Here is a 17,500-nt window from a genome sequence, read left to right on the forward strand (position 1 = left end):
AAAAAAAAAAAAAAAAAAAAAAAAGAAAAAAGTAAGGTCGAATGTATTAACGTCGATTTAAGAGCAAAAGCACTTAGAAAATGAAGGGCGTTGCAGTGGGCAAAAAGTCGAGATGCTTGGTTTATCCATTTCGAAGCACGTTAAGGATGATGATAACCAGGGGAAACAAGACGACGAGCTTTAAAACTATCGAGTCTGATAAAGAGAACATGTACAGTCTGCCAAAAAAATATTAATATATATATATATATTTCTTTTTTTTTTTTTTTAAATATAACTCATATAACGAAACGTGAAAATAATTTTAATGTAAATAACAATAATAAGTTTAATCAAAAGTCGCTTCGCATTTTTTTTTTTTTGTTAAGACAGTAGAAAAAAAGAAGTACATTTTATTTTATTTCCGATTATTAACAAATTACTTTAATAGTTACAATTAAAAAATTCCTCGTTACGTTCGAGAATGATTGAGAAATGATTAAATTAAAAAAAAATATTTTTTTGATATCACTGTACGCATACGTATGACTCCAGAGACTTTCTTTTTCTTGATATTCCCTATCTGACGAGCAACACGCTTCGATTCACACGAGGCTGATACTTTCCGAGCTTTTTCAAACGCATTTTCCCGAGATACATATATGCATGTAGGTACGTACCCATTATTATATTTGTTGGCTCGAGCATCGGAGATGTTTCCATGGTAACAGCTTTTCATTTTCTTTTCATCTTCTCTTTCTAACCCATTGAAATTATCATTGAGATCGTAATTACGTTAATAAAAAGAAAAAAAAAAAAAAAAATATACGATCGTACGCGTTAATTTATTCGACTCGATACGATTCACATTCCTCTTCTCTTCAATTATTCAAATGAAAATTGGATCAATGACTCACAATTCTTTATAGTGGCTCGTTTTCGCAGCATCCTAGATACGATCCATTTCGTAGATACGTTCCTTTTAAGAATGCCCCTTATATATAGAGTGTCCTATAAATCTCAATCTATTGGAATTGAATTGATTTATATATGTGTATATATATATATATTTTTTTTTCTTTTCCCTCGATTTTTATTTGTATTATATATAATAGTAAAACAGTATCAAAATTTGAATATTTTTAATTTACAAAAATTCTATATTAAAAAAAATTATTAATGATTTATGTGATACGTTTATACGAATACTTCGAACAAATTTTGAAATCGAATGTGAACTTTGTTTCCGACAGTTTGAAAATTATAGAACACCCTGTATGTGAAAATGAATGATTCACAATAAACGAAGAATAACTGCTCTAACTCCGTGAGGATATATATCGTTCTATGATTGCATAGAAAAAGACTTTTATCGACCGATCGAAAGAGACAGACAGAGAGCGAGTTCGTATACGAGATTCCCCTGCAATTCCTATTTTCTCAGTGCCGAGGGCGTGGTTTTATATTGAGCGTCTTCGTTGAATTAACGAGGCGATAAAGATCTTGTTCATTATAAATCAAACTTCGTGATAACGTCAGTATATAATATACCTATATTTATTATACTGTGCATATAGAAAGGATATTAAGAAAATTAATAATTATAAATTGTAATAATAACAAATAATAATAATAATAATAATAATAATAATAATAACAATAGTAATAATAATAATAGTAACAATAACAATAATAATTAATAATAATAATAATGAAAATATAAAAAATAATTCATTAAATATAATTAAGTAATTTGATAAACAGAAACAACTTAATTTGAGATATCGTAATATATAAAATTTTAATAGTTAAAAAATTTATATTTATATACATATACCAATTAAATTGGATATATTAAAAATATATAGAATCTAATTTTTTAACTTTTTATATAACTTAATTAAAAATATTAAGTGCGATAAATTTTGAAATTCTCGTACTCCTGACGATAGGCAACCTTTGTACACGCGTGTATGTCGTATCATATATACCTGTAATATCTGCTTGATATTTCAACTTAAAATATTAAATAATAATAATAATAATAACAATAGTAATAATAATAATAATAATAATAATAATAATAATAATAATAATAATAAAAACAAATGTGCCGTTAAAAAATGTTGTGCTGTTGAACAGATAAATAAATTAATAAAATTATTAATAAAAAAATGTATCCTATATAATACTACTTACCTTTTTTTCTATTTTGGAAGCAGCATTTTCAACGATTTCTCCCGCCGACTTGACGAGAGCTGAAGCGGCTTGTTCCTTTCTCGACATGTGGCCACGGAAAGATGCTTGTATCTTTGTTGCTGCGTCGCAGAGTTCTAATAAATATTAAAAAAAAACAAAAATTGAAAAACCAAAAAAAAAAGAGTAAACAACAATGAAGTTCAACAAAAATCTATTCGTTTATACTATATTTCTGTTTTATATATCAAATGTGTCAACATTTCTTTTTATTTGATTATAATGATTCATCGATACGTATAGATTTAATTTCTAAATAAATAAATAATTAAAAAGATCTAAAAGAAATTGCGGCTAGCCACCTTTTAATGGTGGAATTGGCTCGAGTTTAGAAATAGGAATCGAGCATCCTTTCTTAGTTCGATTCTCGTGATTCGAATCTTCAATAGCTATACCTCTACGTGTCGACGATGCGCTGAATTCTCTCCTTCGATTCCGAATATGTTGAGGAAAAGCACGCTTTGAGAATTCTTGATCGTATGATTTAGAATCGTGATATTAAAGCGACCCTTTGGCTTTGTCGATATACGTTTTTAAAAGTCGTACAAAGAATTTCTTGATAATAAATAAGCAATCCTTGACCTCACGTTCTTCAATTTTATTTTAAATACATTTTTTTTTCTTTTTTTTTTTCTTTTTTTAAAGAAATGTTTTATTAATTAAAAATGTTTTATCATATGATCGCATAATCATGCAGTATCAAAATAAACTATGTGAAATAATATACAAGATCGGTCACAGATGTTCTTAAGTGTGACCAAAAGTTTGTAAGTGATTTTAAAAATCAATTACTCTTTTTCGAGGTATTTCAGGTTAATTTGTTTTTTTTTTTTTCGGATTGCTAAACTACAAGGGTTAGCTAAAGTTTACGAAAAAGAATAATTGATTTTTAAAACCACTTACAAACTTTTTACTCGCTCTGTATATACGTATATACATACATACATACATACATACATACATATATATATATATATATATATATATATATATATATACAAAGACACACTTTTTTTTATTTTCTAGAGAAAAAATACTAAAACATGGAAAAGTTCTTATGCGGTAAACAAAGAGAGAAAAAAAAAAGAAAAAAGAAAACGAGTTAACAGTTTAAATAGTTGATACAATTGGAAAAATAATATTAAAATCAATTGAAGGTTTATTGATATTTTTATTAAAATATTTACCTTTATCGTCGGCACGGAATTCCTGTTGCAATTCTTCCTTGGTCGGCTCGGATTCTGATTTGTTGGTCCCCGTTTGTTGTTTCGAGGTATCAGTCTCTTTCATACTCTTTCTCGCGTGATGTCCGCGAAATGCTGCTTGTATCCTTGTTGCAGCTTCGACCTTATGTTGATCCGAAACGTCTTCTTCTTTCTCTTCTACTTTTTCACTATCCTCCTCCTTCTTATCTTCGGACTTATCTCCCTTCGAAGTTTCCTCCGCTTTTGTTTCTTTCGAACTGTTTTCAGTGTCGTTTACTTTTGGAATATCTAGTAAAATAAATATTATATTAGTTAAAATCAATATTATATTAGACTTCTTCTTTCTATCTCTATCTCTATCTCTCTCGTATATATATATATGTATTATATAAAAAAAAATTATATAAGATCCTATTTTTCATGATGATCCAACATACTATTTATCCTTAATTATATTAACTTTGAACTTCATTACCAACAATATTGTAACATTTAAAATAATAAAACACAAGTTCAATAAGATTCTTATGTAAGAAATAATGATAGGGAAACAACAATTCCTTATCATTATTGTTATCATCATTTGATATTTGATAGTTGTTTCGTTAATTTCTTAGATAATTTTTAGACAAACTTAAATAAGTAATTAATCATAGACATGGCCGATACACAAACACATATAACTTTAAATTGTATCAATTTATAATTATTTTATTAAAAGAAAAAAAAAAAAAAAGAAAAATAGAAAAAAGAGAAAAATGTAGAAAGTACAATTAAATTTTTTTAATATACACAGGCAATTATATTTCTTGCTGAAACAAGAGTGAAGTTTTCATTAAGGTAACATGTTAAACATTTTGTCATAAACGCGAACTTCATCAACAGGGAAATCTGTACGCAGTGGTCGTTAATTACTCGTCTTAACGAGCTATGAAAGAAAAAAGAAAAATCGAGCCTGACACAAATTGCTTCTCGTTTCGTACTTTCCAATTCTCGAGTATCTTCTGTCATTTTTCCTTTTTTCTTTCTTTCTTTCTCAATGCCTCACAAAGCGAATGCTCGTAAAATATCGTCGCCAAAATACGTACAATTCGAGAGAGATAGAGACAGAAAGAGAGAGAGAGAGAGAGAGAGAGAGAGAGAGAGAGAGAGAGAGAGAACGAGATGAAAGGAGTAATTACGAGCGTATGCTTATACACCTACATATGCATCGACGCACACCAAAGTATATTTTAAGAGATATACACACGTGTGTCACTTACAGTGCGACAGCAATAATTCACGCGAGACTTTTTCTTTGTATCGTTTTCCTCCTTTCATTATCCTCCTTTCCTTCTTTCCTCCTTCCTTTCTCTCTTTATCCCTTTTTCTCGATCTTTTTGCAGAATCCAAAGTCTAGTTTCTCTCGTTTTTCTTCCTCCGTGAGAAACTTAAACCTCCGAGCTATTATCGATCGTGATATCGAGTGACTTTATCATTTCTCTCTTTTTCTCCTCTTTTTCCTTTTTTCTTTTTTAACTTAGAAGCATTTATTCACGAGAGCAAGAAAAAGAGAGAGAGAGAGAGAGAGAGAGAGAGGTATTTTTAGACCGTATGGACGAGCTTTTAGTTCACTCGACTCGATTCAACATTTTGCGTTAATAATTACGACTATATTTGCCGTTGAACGACACACGACTGAAGCGAAAAACGAGATAAAATTATGTCGGAGGTGTGGTGATGGAGTGTAAAGAAGAAAAAGAGTGAAAGAGCGACGGGTCATAGGAAGTGAAAGAAAGATAGAGAGATAGAGGAAAAGAGGGAGAGGGGGAGAGAGAGAGAGAGAGAGAGAGAGAGAGAAAGATGCCTGTTACTTTGTTTTTCCAACTCATTTGTGCCTACAAGTTCAAATATTTTTTTCTCTTAGAAAGCGAGAGGCAATATAGAATTTTTCCCATCTCTTTCCTCTTTTCTCTTTCATTTTTCCTTCTTTCTTTCTTTTTTGTGTCAAGTGACTCGCCACCCCAATCTTTTGATTGCTTTCACGAGACGTGAAACTATGGCAGTCGGGAACGAGAGCTCGACCGACTGAACTTGCACTGAACTGCTCGAAGATGAAAATGTTGAAAATAAGTAGAATTCATCTTTTAGTGACGTTCGACAACTAAATATAATTTTTTTTTTTTTCTTTTACCATCGGCTCTTGCTAGATTAGAAAAGCAATACGTGCCTCAAGTAAAAATATATAATTATATTTGTGTTATAGGTACGAAAAAATTAACAATTACAAATGATGCGAAATAAGAATTCGCGATTATCGCTCGTAATAAGTGTTGCCTGTCGTCAGGGGCAATTCTTTCTATAAAATTGGTTCGACGATTTAACCGCTAGATGGCGATGTACAGGATCGATCATTTATTATGGATCATGATCGATCGACGACTAGGCTTCACAACTAACATTAGTGGTTGGAGTGTTGCCTATTGCCAGGGGCATTTTTTTCTATATTAGTTCGATTATTTTGCCGTTAGATAGCGATTTATACGATCGATCATTGATTATCGATCATAATCGATCGATCGACTACGATTCAAACTTTACATATAGATTTTCCAATAACAATATTTACATAATAAATCTATAAAATTAAATGAATGAAATTTTAATTTTTGAAATTTAAATTTTAATTTTTGACTAATGCTTCTTTTTCTTTTTTTTAAAAAGATCCTTATCCTTTTTCAAATTTTATATATATATATATAAATATATATATAAAGAAGAGGTATTATCTATACAATTAAAATCATCTTTCGCTTTAACGAGGTTCACCTTCACCTTCTTCGCATTTAACTCATGGATTTTATAGGGTCGAGTCACGTCAGGATAGGGTGTGAACATAAACACACACACATAAATATGTATACAAACACACATACACACATATATATATAATATAAACACGAAGTTATAGTCAAGGATAAAATTGTTTTGACGTTAGAAGATTATCGTATTGGAGGTTGCTTGCTTGTTAAAACGTAAAACTTGCTCCGATTATCATTCAGCCGGAATCCGTTTACTATTATATCTAAAATTTGTTTTGTTTTTATTTATTTATTATAACTTTTATCTCTCTTTATTTCAAGAGGCATTAAAGTAACCGAATAAACAACGGTCACCGCGGAAAAGCTCGGGAAAGTTCGTAGGATGAATTTTCAAGTTTTTAATATTCGCCAGAGCGAATACGAACACTTGGCATAGTTATAAGTTTCGAAAGCCTCCAGGAAAATGAAGAAACTTGTTTGTTTTATAGTTTCTCCTTGTCTATCGAGACGGAGACGCAACTTTCACGTTGGGATATATTTTCGAAAAAATTAATACTACACGGACAGATAACGTTCTTAAATAAACGATGTAGAGTATCTCTCGCATGTTCAGAAAAATATTACATAGGTTGCTATAGCCAAAGGACCAGAAAAGTTTCTCTGGAAAATTGCAATTTTAAAAATCACTAGTAGGTAATGTTTATGTTACAAGTATCTAGTATCATCTATGTATTTTATATATCCGAGATTTCATTTGAATAAATCAATATCCAATTCGAAAAGTAACAAAAAGTTATACCGCGTGAATATATTTTTTCTTGAAATAATTTAAAGATCATCGATGATTTTTTAAATAACGTGATATATTTTTATTAATTTTATGTTATATCCGACGCAATAACATGTCCAATGAGATACTACAACATAAACTTTGAGCGAACTCAATAGTAGATAATAAAAAAAAATTTATGTACATATTTGTATATCGAGATAGAGATAGATAGAGAGATAGAGAGAGAGAGAGAGAGAGAGAGAGAGAGAGAGAGAGAGAAAGAGAGAGAGAGAGATTTTCTAGAAAATATTCGCATATGCATGTATGTGTATATGATCGTAAAATATTTCTCATAAATTTTAATTTTATTTCAAAAAGGAAACTGAATAAAATTAAACACACAGAAACACAGACACATAGAATGAAAATATTCATTAAATAATATTAATGATCTCAAAGTGATTTCTCGATGTTTGTATATTGAACGAAAGCTTTTTGACTTTTTAGGGAGGTTCCGGAAATTTCAAATACAAATACGTATAAAAAGATCGGCACGCAGGTATCTAGCAATTTTCCTTCGCAATTTGCCCTCTTTGGAATTTCCTCTTTGGCATAGTTCTCGCGATATACCAAGGAAACTTCTTCTTCGTGGATCAATCAAGAATCTCCTATTAGAGCTTGGAATTTAGCTGCGAAAGCTCTCACCAGTTATCTTCTCTCGTGTTATTACGTAACGTCGAAACAGCCCCATTTTTTGACGTGTTGAGTGCGCTCGCGCGCTCACATCTTTCTTCCAACAGAAAGCCTTGACCTTTCGAATTATCTCCAGTTTCATTCTAGTCAAATTAGTCACGACGTACAAACTTCAGTCATTTTGACGATAATCGATTAGAACGATTATTCGATTGTCCTTCCATTTTTTTTCTTTCTCCTTTATTTTCCTTTTCTTTTTCAACTCCATGTCCCTTCCATTATTTAATAATCCACGCTAACGTCTATCTAATATATTATGACAAGCTATGTAAAACATAATTGAAAGTATTAAAAAAATATAATATCTTCTATCTTTATGATTCTTCTTCTTTTTTTTTTTTTTTTAATTTGACGTCCCTCAATCGAGATTCGGTTCAATTAACGAAGCAGACAATTTTGGAAAACGAAACATTTCGAGTCATGTCCAATTGCAGGAAAGCTTCTCCATTGGGGAAACAGTCGACAATACTTGATATTTCGATTGGTTCCGACGTTTGTTTCGTCGGAATGACGTCGATTGAATTTCCTCCATCCTCCTAGATTTTTACCTATCTCGCTTTCCTCCCTTACAACCCCTCTTTCCACCCTCTCTCCCTTTATCTCCTCCGATCTCTTCCAATTTTACTGAAAAATTTAATAAAAACCTATGATGCCACGTTAAAGACGAAAGCCATTAATCGACCCAAACTTCCATTCTCTTTTTCTATCATACATAAATACTATGCAAGTACTACCAGAAACTGAAAGAAATGGAACAAAAAAAGAAATAAAAAATTAATGAAAAAGGAAAAAAAAAAGATAGAAAAGGAAGAAAATCTCCAAGCGACTGTTCTCGAGTGTCTCTGACATAAGCGAATTTTTTTGGAAGGTGAAAAGAGAGAGAGAGAGAGAGAGAGAGAGAAAAAAAATAGAAAGAAAAATCAGCTCTTGATCCAGATTTCCTCGTCACACCTTTTTCTCCTACCTACGTCAAACGTGTCACAAAATCGCAATTTTTTTGGAATATTTCTTAATAGCAATCGTTATTATATTCCTTCGTTAACTTTACCGATCTCGTTTTTACAAAAATGAATTTTCTTCAATTGTTGTTGTTTAAAACAATAAACTTGTTCCTTTCGAATGTGAAATCATGTCGAGTAAATAAAAAGAATATACATATGAATATTCATAAAGAAAAGGAGAAAGAACGCGATAGGAAGAATATTTTTTTCTCTTCTCTAGATTTTTGGGAACGCGTGAAAATTTTGCTGACGACGACGAACACAACAACACGCGATGGGAAGATCGGCCGTTGCGTGAAATCCGGCGGACTTCACTTCGATAGCTATGAATTTTAATGAAATGTTTTCGCTCCGATGACACTTTCAACCTCAGTGATCCGGAATTTAAGCGGGAAGTAAAAATACACGTTTCACGTAGGAGGACCTTGTAGTAGAACTTAACATAGTTTATCGAAAAGATGTATTACAATTCCGAACAATTCCTTTTTCTATATTCTTTCAACTTCTTCTTTTAACATTTCTATCCTTTCTTTCAAACGAATTTATAAAAACCAAGTTTTTTCTTCAGGGTATATCAAAAAGTTTAACAAGTTTGACAAGAAAAATTTGATAAAAAAGAATATATATATATATATATATATATATATATATATACAGTAGACATGTTTTTACGTAATCTTAGTTTTTATATTAGATATCTATTATCTAAAGTCGTTTCACATTGCTATTAATAAACACTAAAGGGGTTCGCTTACGTAAGTCCGTACATATATATATATATATATACATACATACGTACATATGTAAGTTGATACTTGGAATGCATATGTAGTTGGTATAAAAAAAGATCTTAAAGAGGATAATACATCGTATCAACATAAAATATTTGAGGGAGGAGTTTCGAACGAGCTAGATAAAACGTAAATAGTTAAAAAGGGATCTTAGTAGCTCTCTAACGGTAAAAGACTTAGTGGTCTGTTGTTGAATATATTTTCTTTTCTTTTCTTTTCGTTTCCTTTTTTCCATATCCTCTCAAAGAGAAAATACTTTAAATGAAAATTTTACTTTACGCGATCTTTAACGTTTTCCTGCTCGTTCTTCTAACTCAAAATGAAGTTCTTCTTTTTGCGAACTACCCAAGCATATACGTATCACGGGACAAGTTTTAAAAGGAAAATAAATTATGAGAAACTAGGAAAAGAAGTATTTTTACTCGTTCCAACTAACGATAATAACGAAGAAAATTACTTATGCCGATTAAATCTATCTCGGATAAATTTAAAACGATATTAAAGATATCAATCTATCGAAAATTTTTATTGGGTCGAATTGTCTCCGACTATTTCTTTTTTTACTTTTCTTAAAAGAAAAAAAAAAAAAAAATAAAAATAAAAAAATAAAAAAAATTTATTACCCGAACATATTAGCCCGCAACAGTATCGTTTTGGGATGCACCACGATAACTCGTCACGGACGAATAAATCGAAACTGTTAGAGAGTAAATCGGTTAAATTTACTAAACTTCGGTGTAAATTCATTATCGACGCTTGACCAACTTTCGTTAAACACCTGCCAGAGATTCTGATATTTATTGAAAATAAAGTATCTGTCATCTTTTCCTTTTTCTCTTTTCTTTTTTAGAAGAAAGATGTCTCTTGAAATATCTACGAAAGAAATGCAACGTTGCGTATAAATGGATCCTTTTAAAATTCGATTATTTTTATCGAAGATAATGTTTTTACAGAATTTAGGAAGGTTCTCTAGCCTTCGATAGCTTTTATATCGCTATACCAAAGCGGATTACATTGGTTCTCTCTCTCTTTCTCTCTCTCTCTCTCTTTCTTCTCCATTCCCTCGTGAATTCTACTCGAAACTATCCATCCTGTGGTCACCAAGTGTGGATTCGTCTTCTACTAGTGGTTCACTACACATCTCGAGTTATATCCCACGAACAAGACATGGAGACTCTCAAAATCTTTCGAGAACAAAGGACTTGCTCGACAATCTCTCTTTAATGTAAGGGGGAGAGAGACAGAGAGAAAGACAGACAGAGAGAAAGATAGAGAGAGAGAGAGAGAGAGAGAGAGAGAATCTATACTGCAATATCGAGAATATTTCGAACGCTCGATATTTTAATCCTTCTATTATTTCAATATTAATTAATGAACGAAGAGAAAAGAATTGAAAAAAGAGAGAAAGAGAAAAAAAACAGAAATGAAATCTTTGATTGGGTCATTCGTCTATTTTTAGAAGACACTCGATAAAGATTTAGATTATTTTTAACCGTAAAAAAATAATCCCATTATTTTTCTTCAAGTATATTTTTAATTCTCGAGAAGTGATCTTTCATATTATTATCATTATTATTATTATTATTATTATTATTATTATTATTATTATTATTATTGTTATTACTATTACTATATTAAAATTTTTTGCTAAACTTTTCGAAGATCGTTATCGATACTTTATCTACTAGACTTCATTATATCCCCGAGCAATCTCTTTCTTTCTTCTTTTTTTTCTTTTGTCGTTGAATCTGCACTATAATACAGAAAAAAAAAAAATAGAAAAGAAGGTTTATAAATCGATCTCTCGATAATGCAATCGCGTGCGTTAATCTTTTAAAGGTGCATTAATAAATGAACTTTTATTCTTTTATGCAATATCGAGCTTACGTAAGATAACTCTTATCGATATTACTATACACGCACGTATACACACACACATACACACACACACACAAATACACACGCACGCAAATATATGACCAAAGGTTAAAAAACATGTATGAATATGCAGAGGACGAAAGGAAAAAAAAAAGAAACAGAGAGAAAGAGAAAGAGAAGAGGTGAAATTTCTGTTTTTCTTTTTTCTAGCGTCCGCTTGGCTTGCATAGGAAAAAATAAAAAGTACAGAAAATAGAAAATAGAAAAAAGAAATGAAAAATTCTCAAAACGATATTACTCTAAAAGCACCGCGAAAGCTCTGCGGTACTTTGACGAAGAGCTCATGCGAGTAAAGTGCACGCAAAAATTGAAGCTTTTTTTTTCTATTGTAAAAAAAAAAAAAGAAAGAAAAGAAAGAAATAGAAATTTCGATAGATTGCGACATACGTCAATCAAAGAACAGAATGATTGATTCCATTTTAGAGTGTAAAAGTTAAAAATGACTCCCTCGTGTACGATTTGAATCAAGATTAGAAATGATTTCTTTTTCTTTCTCTCTTCTCTCTCTCTCTCTCTCTCTCTCTCTCTCTCTCTCTCTCTCTCTCTCTCTTTCTCTGTCTCTCTCTTATTTGTTTGATCTTTCTAACGATAAGCGGTGAAAAAGAATGATTGATAGGAGACGAGAGAACAAGAGTCAGTTCATATATAATAGATATGTTTCGTTATTCTACTGATCATTTTTCAATGATAAAAATCTTGTGATTATTCAGTTGTCTATGATTAGATCAATAATGTGATATAGATTTCGAGAATTCAAGATAAAAAATTTGTAAAAGATAATGCACAATATGACAAATAAAAATAAAGATTGTTAATAATCTACTTATTATTTTATCAATGACATCCTTTTTCTTTTGACATTATTATTATTACTTGTGATTCGTTTAGTCATATTTCTACATTTGTAATAAAAAATTTCGAAAACATCGTACAAACGCAATATGACAAATAAAATGATCCTTGACATTGTCATTATCTACGATTCGTTTAATCAACAGTAACACATTTTCTAGACAATGTATTATACAATGACAAACATATTTTTTCTTCCTTCGGATGAATTTTTATCGTGCTTTTTTTAATCTCCTTTGTAAATCATATTGCAATTTCAGTTGACACGTTTATTCATTCGCAAGAACTAACATAAGCTCTTCGAGTTATATGAAAAGAAGTCTACCGTATTTTCCTTATAGAGATTAGTTATTATACTTACTATTATAGTAAGATTTTTTTCTAGAAAGTTTATCCAAAGGTCGACAGGCATCGAGCGTGACCGAAGCTCAATTGCTTTCGTTATTCGAAGAGGCGTAAGCTCTCCTTCTCTTTACTTTTTTTTTATGTTATTTAAATATTTTCTCAAGGGAGAAAATTTTTTCAATCGTCTATTGGAAATGAAAGTTTAACGAACTAACTTTGCTATGATTAATAGATGGACAATTAATTAAAAACATATTTGTCCGCACACACAAATAAATACGTCCGATTGGAACTCAAAATTCGTTTTAATTCATTATAATTATAATAATTTCAATAATTTAATTATTATATTTCATATTTAAATATATATATATATATATATATATATATAAATTTTATTATTATTATTTTAATTATGAACATGAACAAAACTAATATCAATATATATACATGTCATGTTATTAAAAGAAATATAATAATTATTAATCAATGATAGTAATAATAATAATAATACGCCATTAATAATAATTATTATTATTCGTTCGTTTTTGAGATATTCTCATTTATTACTCAACACATTGAAAAATATTGTATATTAGTATTTGTTATGGAAATTAAGTGGAAATCACATTACGTGTCACCGAAATTAATGTTAATGTAAAATCCTTTTTATATTTATCCCTTAGGTTATTTCTATGAACGTATATATATATATATATATATATATATATATATATATACAGAAGAACTTACAAAATACGACTGTGTGTATATGTACATATGAAGTTTTATGATAAGCTCTGACAATTATATTCGAATCATTTGAAATTCATTAATATTTTTCTCGTATAATTAAAAGATTAAAATGATGTCTGTGATAAGACAACGATCTCGAATACAATTTAAATGAAACTTTTAATGTGATTAATACGAGTACACATATAATTTTTCTTTTTTCATATTAATAATACGTCGAATATTGTCTTTTTTCTCTTTTTTTTTTTTTCAAGATTCTACAACTGATAATATTGATTCGACGCTTATAATTTCCATAATAATTCTGTAAAAATTAATTGTCATCATTTTAAATAATAACGAGACAATGATATATACGAACTTTTAAAATGTTATATTGCGTTTTTCTATTTGTCCATCTATGATAACTTTTAAGAGTTTAAGTATAATTAATACGACAAAATACTCAAGTTTTTTTAAGGAAGTCTCGAAGAAATAGAAGTTAATTATCGAACGAGAGAGAGAGAGAGAGAGAGAGAAGAAAGAGATCAAGAAGGAAAGAGAGAACAAGTTGTTATCGATTCAATATATTTAACAAATTCCCAAACGTTACACCGTTTCGTAAAAGTAGGTCTCTTTTTCAAACTAATTTATAACTTGTTAATTCGTCGCGTTCAACATACCAATTACTACTATTTCATGGAATTTTGATGAATAGTACCGAAACATCGATTGTCGTTCCGCAATTATCTCGTTCGATTATAATTAATTCATTTAACGTGATTTCGTAGAAAAAAAAAAAAAGAAAGAAAGAAAGAAAGAAAGAAGAAGAAGAAGAATCCTATTAAAAAGTGACAAAGCTTCTTTCGGAGGAACGAAATCTGCTTCATGATGAAAGAAGAGAAGACTCGAGGGGATATGAAATATGTAAAGCAAGTTATGTCGCATTATAATGGCTATAGCGCGTATTATCGTAGGAACGATACAAAGGAAAGGGAAATAGGAAAACGGGAAGCTAGATATCGATTTTCCTATCTTTTTCATGATATTCCGTTATTTTTGTCGTAAAAACGAGGTCGTGTTGCTCTCTACGTCTTCTACGAGAAAAAAAAAAAAAGCGATCGGAAAGAATATATCTACGATCGCGTTTATGACTCTGGAAGAAGAGAGAAAATAAATAAAAAATGAGAGAACGAGTAAAAAAAAAAAAAAGAAAAAAGAAATAAAAGAAATTTTTACTTTCATACAGGTTGTGATTCACAGTCGATGGAACACATTATCTTTCTTCCCTTTTTCTTTCGTTTCTTTCTTTGTCCGTTGGATTGATTATAGATATGTTAAAGCTATACTAAACTATATTATGATAATGTTATTCCCAAGTTGACGATATTGTTATCAGTATTATTTTTATATCTACCAGTTTACTTTTTTATTGCGTTTAAAAGTATAATCATAAAAAAAATATATGCAATTCGCTATTAAACGACAATTGTTGTTGCCACTCGAAAATAAAATTGCGACATTCACGACCGACAGAAATTAATTAAATCTAGTATATCAGATATTAAAATAATTACGATATTTCCTTGAGATTAAAAATCGTCTCGCATTTCGTAGCGAGAAAATACTTCTATGACCCTGGTAGCGTAAAAATTTAAAAAAAGAATAAATAAATAAATAAATAAATAAATAAATAAATAAATAAAAAGAAAGAGAAAACGATACACCTTGTATCAATTTTGTTTACAAACTAATTTTCAAAAACTATTAATCTTTTTCTCTCCCTTCCTCTCTCTTTCTCTCTCTCTCTCTCTCTCTCATTTTCCATTCTTCTTGTTCATTGAATACAACAAACATAAAAGACCGATTACGATATTAAAAGTCGTGCATATTCGAAGAACGTCGTTCGAGCTCGATTAGGTCTCAGGTAGATCGAGCGTATTCGTGCGTGAAATCGTTAAATAAAAATAGCGAACGAGCCGATGTGTTGCGTGTGGTATGTTGTATGTCGTTACTGTTGATATCGTCCGCAACGAGCTTGCAAAAATTGTTCGGCCCGTTTTAAAAGCGCAATTTTCCTTTTTTTTTTATTATACATTTTTTTTTCTTTATCCTCTCTCTCTCTCTCTCTCTCTTTCTCTCTTGTTATCCATTCGACACTCGTTAAAAACACGCGAGCGATTTTCGAGCACGCAAACGAACTGTTTTCAATTTGTTCTTCTTAACTCGAATAATAAGCTCTTTCTCTCTTTCTCTCTCTCTCTCTCTTTGACAGTTTCTCTCTCATGACAGTTTACAATTTTTATCTACCTTGTCGAGAATCAACGATAAGGAAGAAAAGAGAATTCATTTGTTTATTTTGGAGCATGTGAATGTAGCAAAGATAATTGTAAAGTATAAGTAGTTTAAATACAAGATATAACGAGTTTGAGAAATATTTGAATTTAAATAGAGTTTTAAAGGATGAACTACAGAAGTATTATTTTTGAAAAAGAGAGAGAGAGAGAGAGAGAGAGAGAAATATAAAAAAATTATAATTTTCTAACAATAGTAATAATTACGATCATAACAAATAAAAGAGAAACTATAAAAATATAAAAAATTGAGAAAGAGAGAGAGAGAGAGAGAGAGAGAGAGAGAGAGAGAGAGACATAGTCGATTAAAATAATGTATTGTCAGCTGGATATGCAAAAACGTGTCGTTGTATATAGCGTAGCTTTGGTACTATTGAAAAAGTAAACGGTTCGATTGTTCAGAATTTTCTTTTCAAAGGCGAATAGAGAGAAACTTTTTCTCTCCCGACGATCCCTTTCATCCGCCCATTCGTTCGTTTAGCAGCGTGTTATCGTTCGATATTATCGTCCAATTACAAGATAAAATTTCGAGATAACGAGTCTCGAAAAGCAACAGTGATAAACATCGCACTATATATGTGTATATTTGTATATGCATGCGTATATGTACGCGTTCGTGTGTGGACGTTCGAATTTAAAACTGCAGAAAAGTGTATTTCGATATTGTCGTGAGAAAAATAAAGATAGAAATAGTATATATTATGTTGTTTACTTTTCATTTTACATATCACACACAACAAACTGCAAAACTGCGTTCCATTTGATCGAGTTTTATGTATACTAAAAAAGTTTATTTCGATTATTTTCTTTTTTATAACGTTTGAAAAAAAAATATATATATATATATATTGCCATTTTCTTTCTTTGTGTATTTTTTTATCTTGTATATATAGATATATCTATGGAAAAATATTATTTTTTAATCGTATGTATACATCTATCTATCTATATATATATATATATATATATATATATAGACAGATATATCTAGATACATGTACATGCATATATGCAATTTTTATATTTTCTGTTATTAAACGATTACTCCGGTCTAATAAATAAAAATAAAAATAAATAAATAATAAGTTTTCAATTTAGCAGAACGTGTAGGAAATAGTAAAACGTTTTCAATGTGTAACATTCACCATGCGAAATAATTCCTAAAGTTTAATCGTAAATCGACTGACCTTTTTCTCTCTCTTCCATTCCCTTCTCTCTCTCTCTCTCTCTCTCTCTCTCTCTCGCTCGTTTTTTCTTTTTTTTTTTTTTTTGATCTACGATATAAAACTTTTTCAGGGAATTGTAAGGAGGGGAAAAAATTTCGCGCGAACATTCTCGATTACGTAGGTGCGATCTTTTGTTAACCGTCACTTCGTTCGAGTCGTGAAATTGGAAAAAGAAGAAGATGAAGGAATAAAAAAAGAAATAAAGAAAGAAAGAAAGAAAGAAAGAAAGAGAGAAAAAGGCAATTAAATCGAGCTCGAGAGGTCGTTGAAAGGTCGGGATGAGTGCTCAGCCAATTTTCATTACAAAGAACGATCGTGTTTCTCGAGCCTCCTTGATTGTTTCACCGTTAAGAATATTCTTCCAGTTCGTCCTTCTAATGAAATTTCTAATAATCGAGCAATATAGAATTATTATTGAAGATCTTTATCCAAATTCTCATTCTATGAAAATTCTAATATCCTAAACGTATGATTTTATTTTTCTATTATTCG

General features: G+C 30.1%; 1 protein-coding gene across 1 annotated transcript in view; it reads right to left on the reverse strand.

Annotated features, from left to right (window-relative positions):
• LOC122634251 (neuromodulin) overlaps positions 1 to 17,500 on the reverse strand; it is a 49,852-nt gene that overhangs the window by 17,138 nt on the left and 15,214 nt on the right. The window contains exons 2-3 of the mRNA XM_043823004.1: positions 3,423 to 3,728; positions 2,179 to 2,312 (exon numbers count right to left, since the gene is read on the reverse strand). Coding sequence (XP_043678939.1) covers positions 2,179 to 2,312; positions 3,423 to 3,728 — 440 coding nt within the window. The remainder of the gene's footprint in view (positions 1 to 2,178; positions 2,313 to 3,422; positions 3,729 to 17,500) is intronic.

Source organism: Vespula pensylvanica, chromosome 14, assembly GCF_014466175.1.
Source record: "Vespula pensylvanica isolate Volc-1 chromosome 14, ASM1446617v1, whole genome shotgun sequence".
In the NCBI taxonomy this organism is placed as follows: Eukaryota; Metazoa; Arthropoda; class Insecta; order Hymenoptera; family Vespidae; genus Vespula; species Vespula pensylvanica.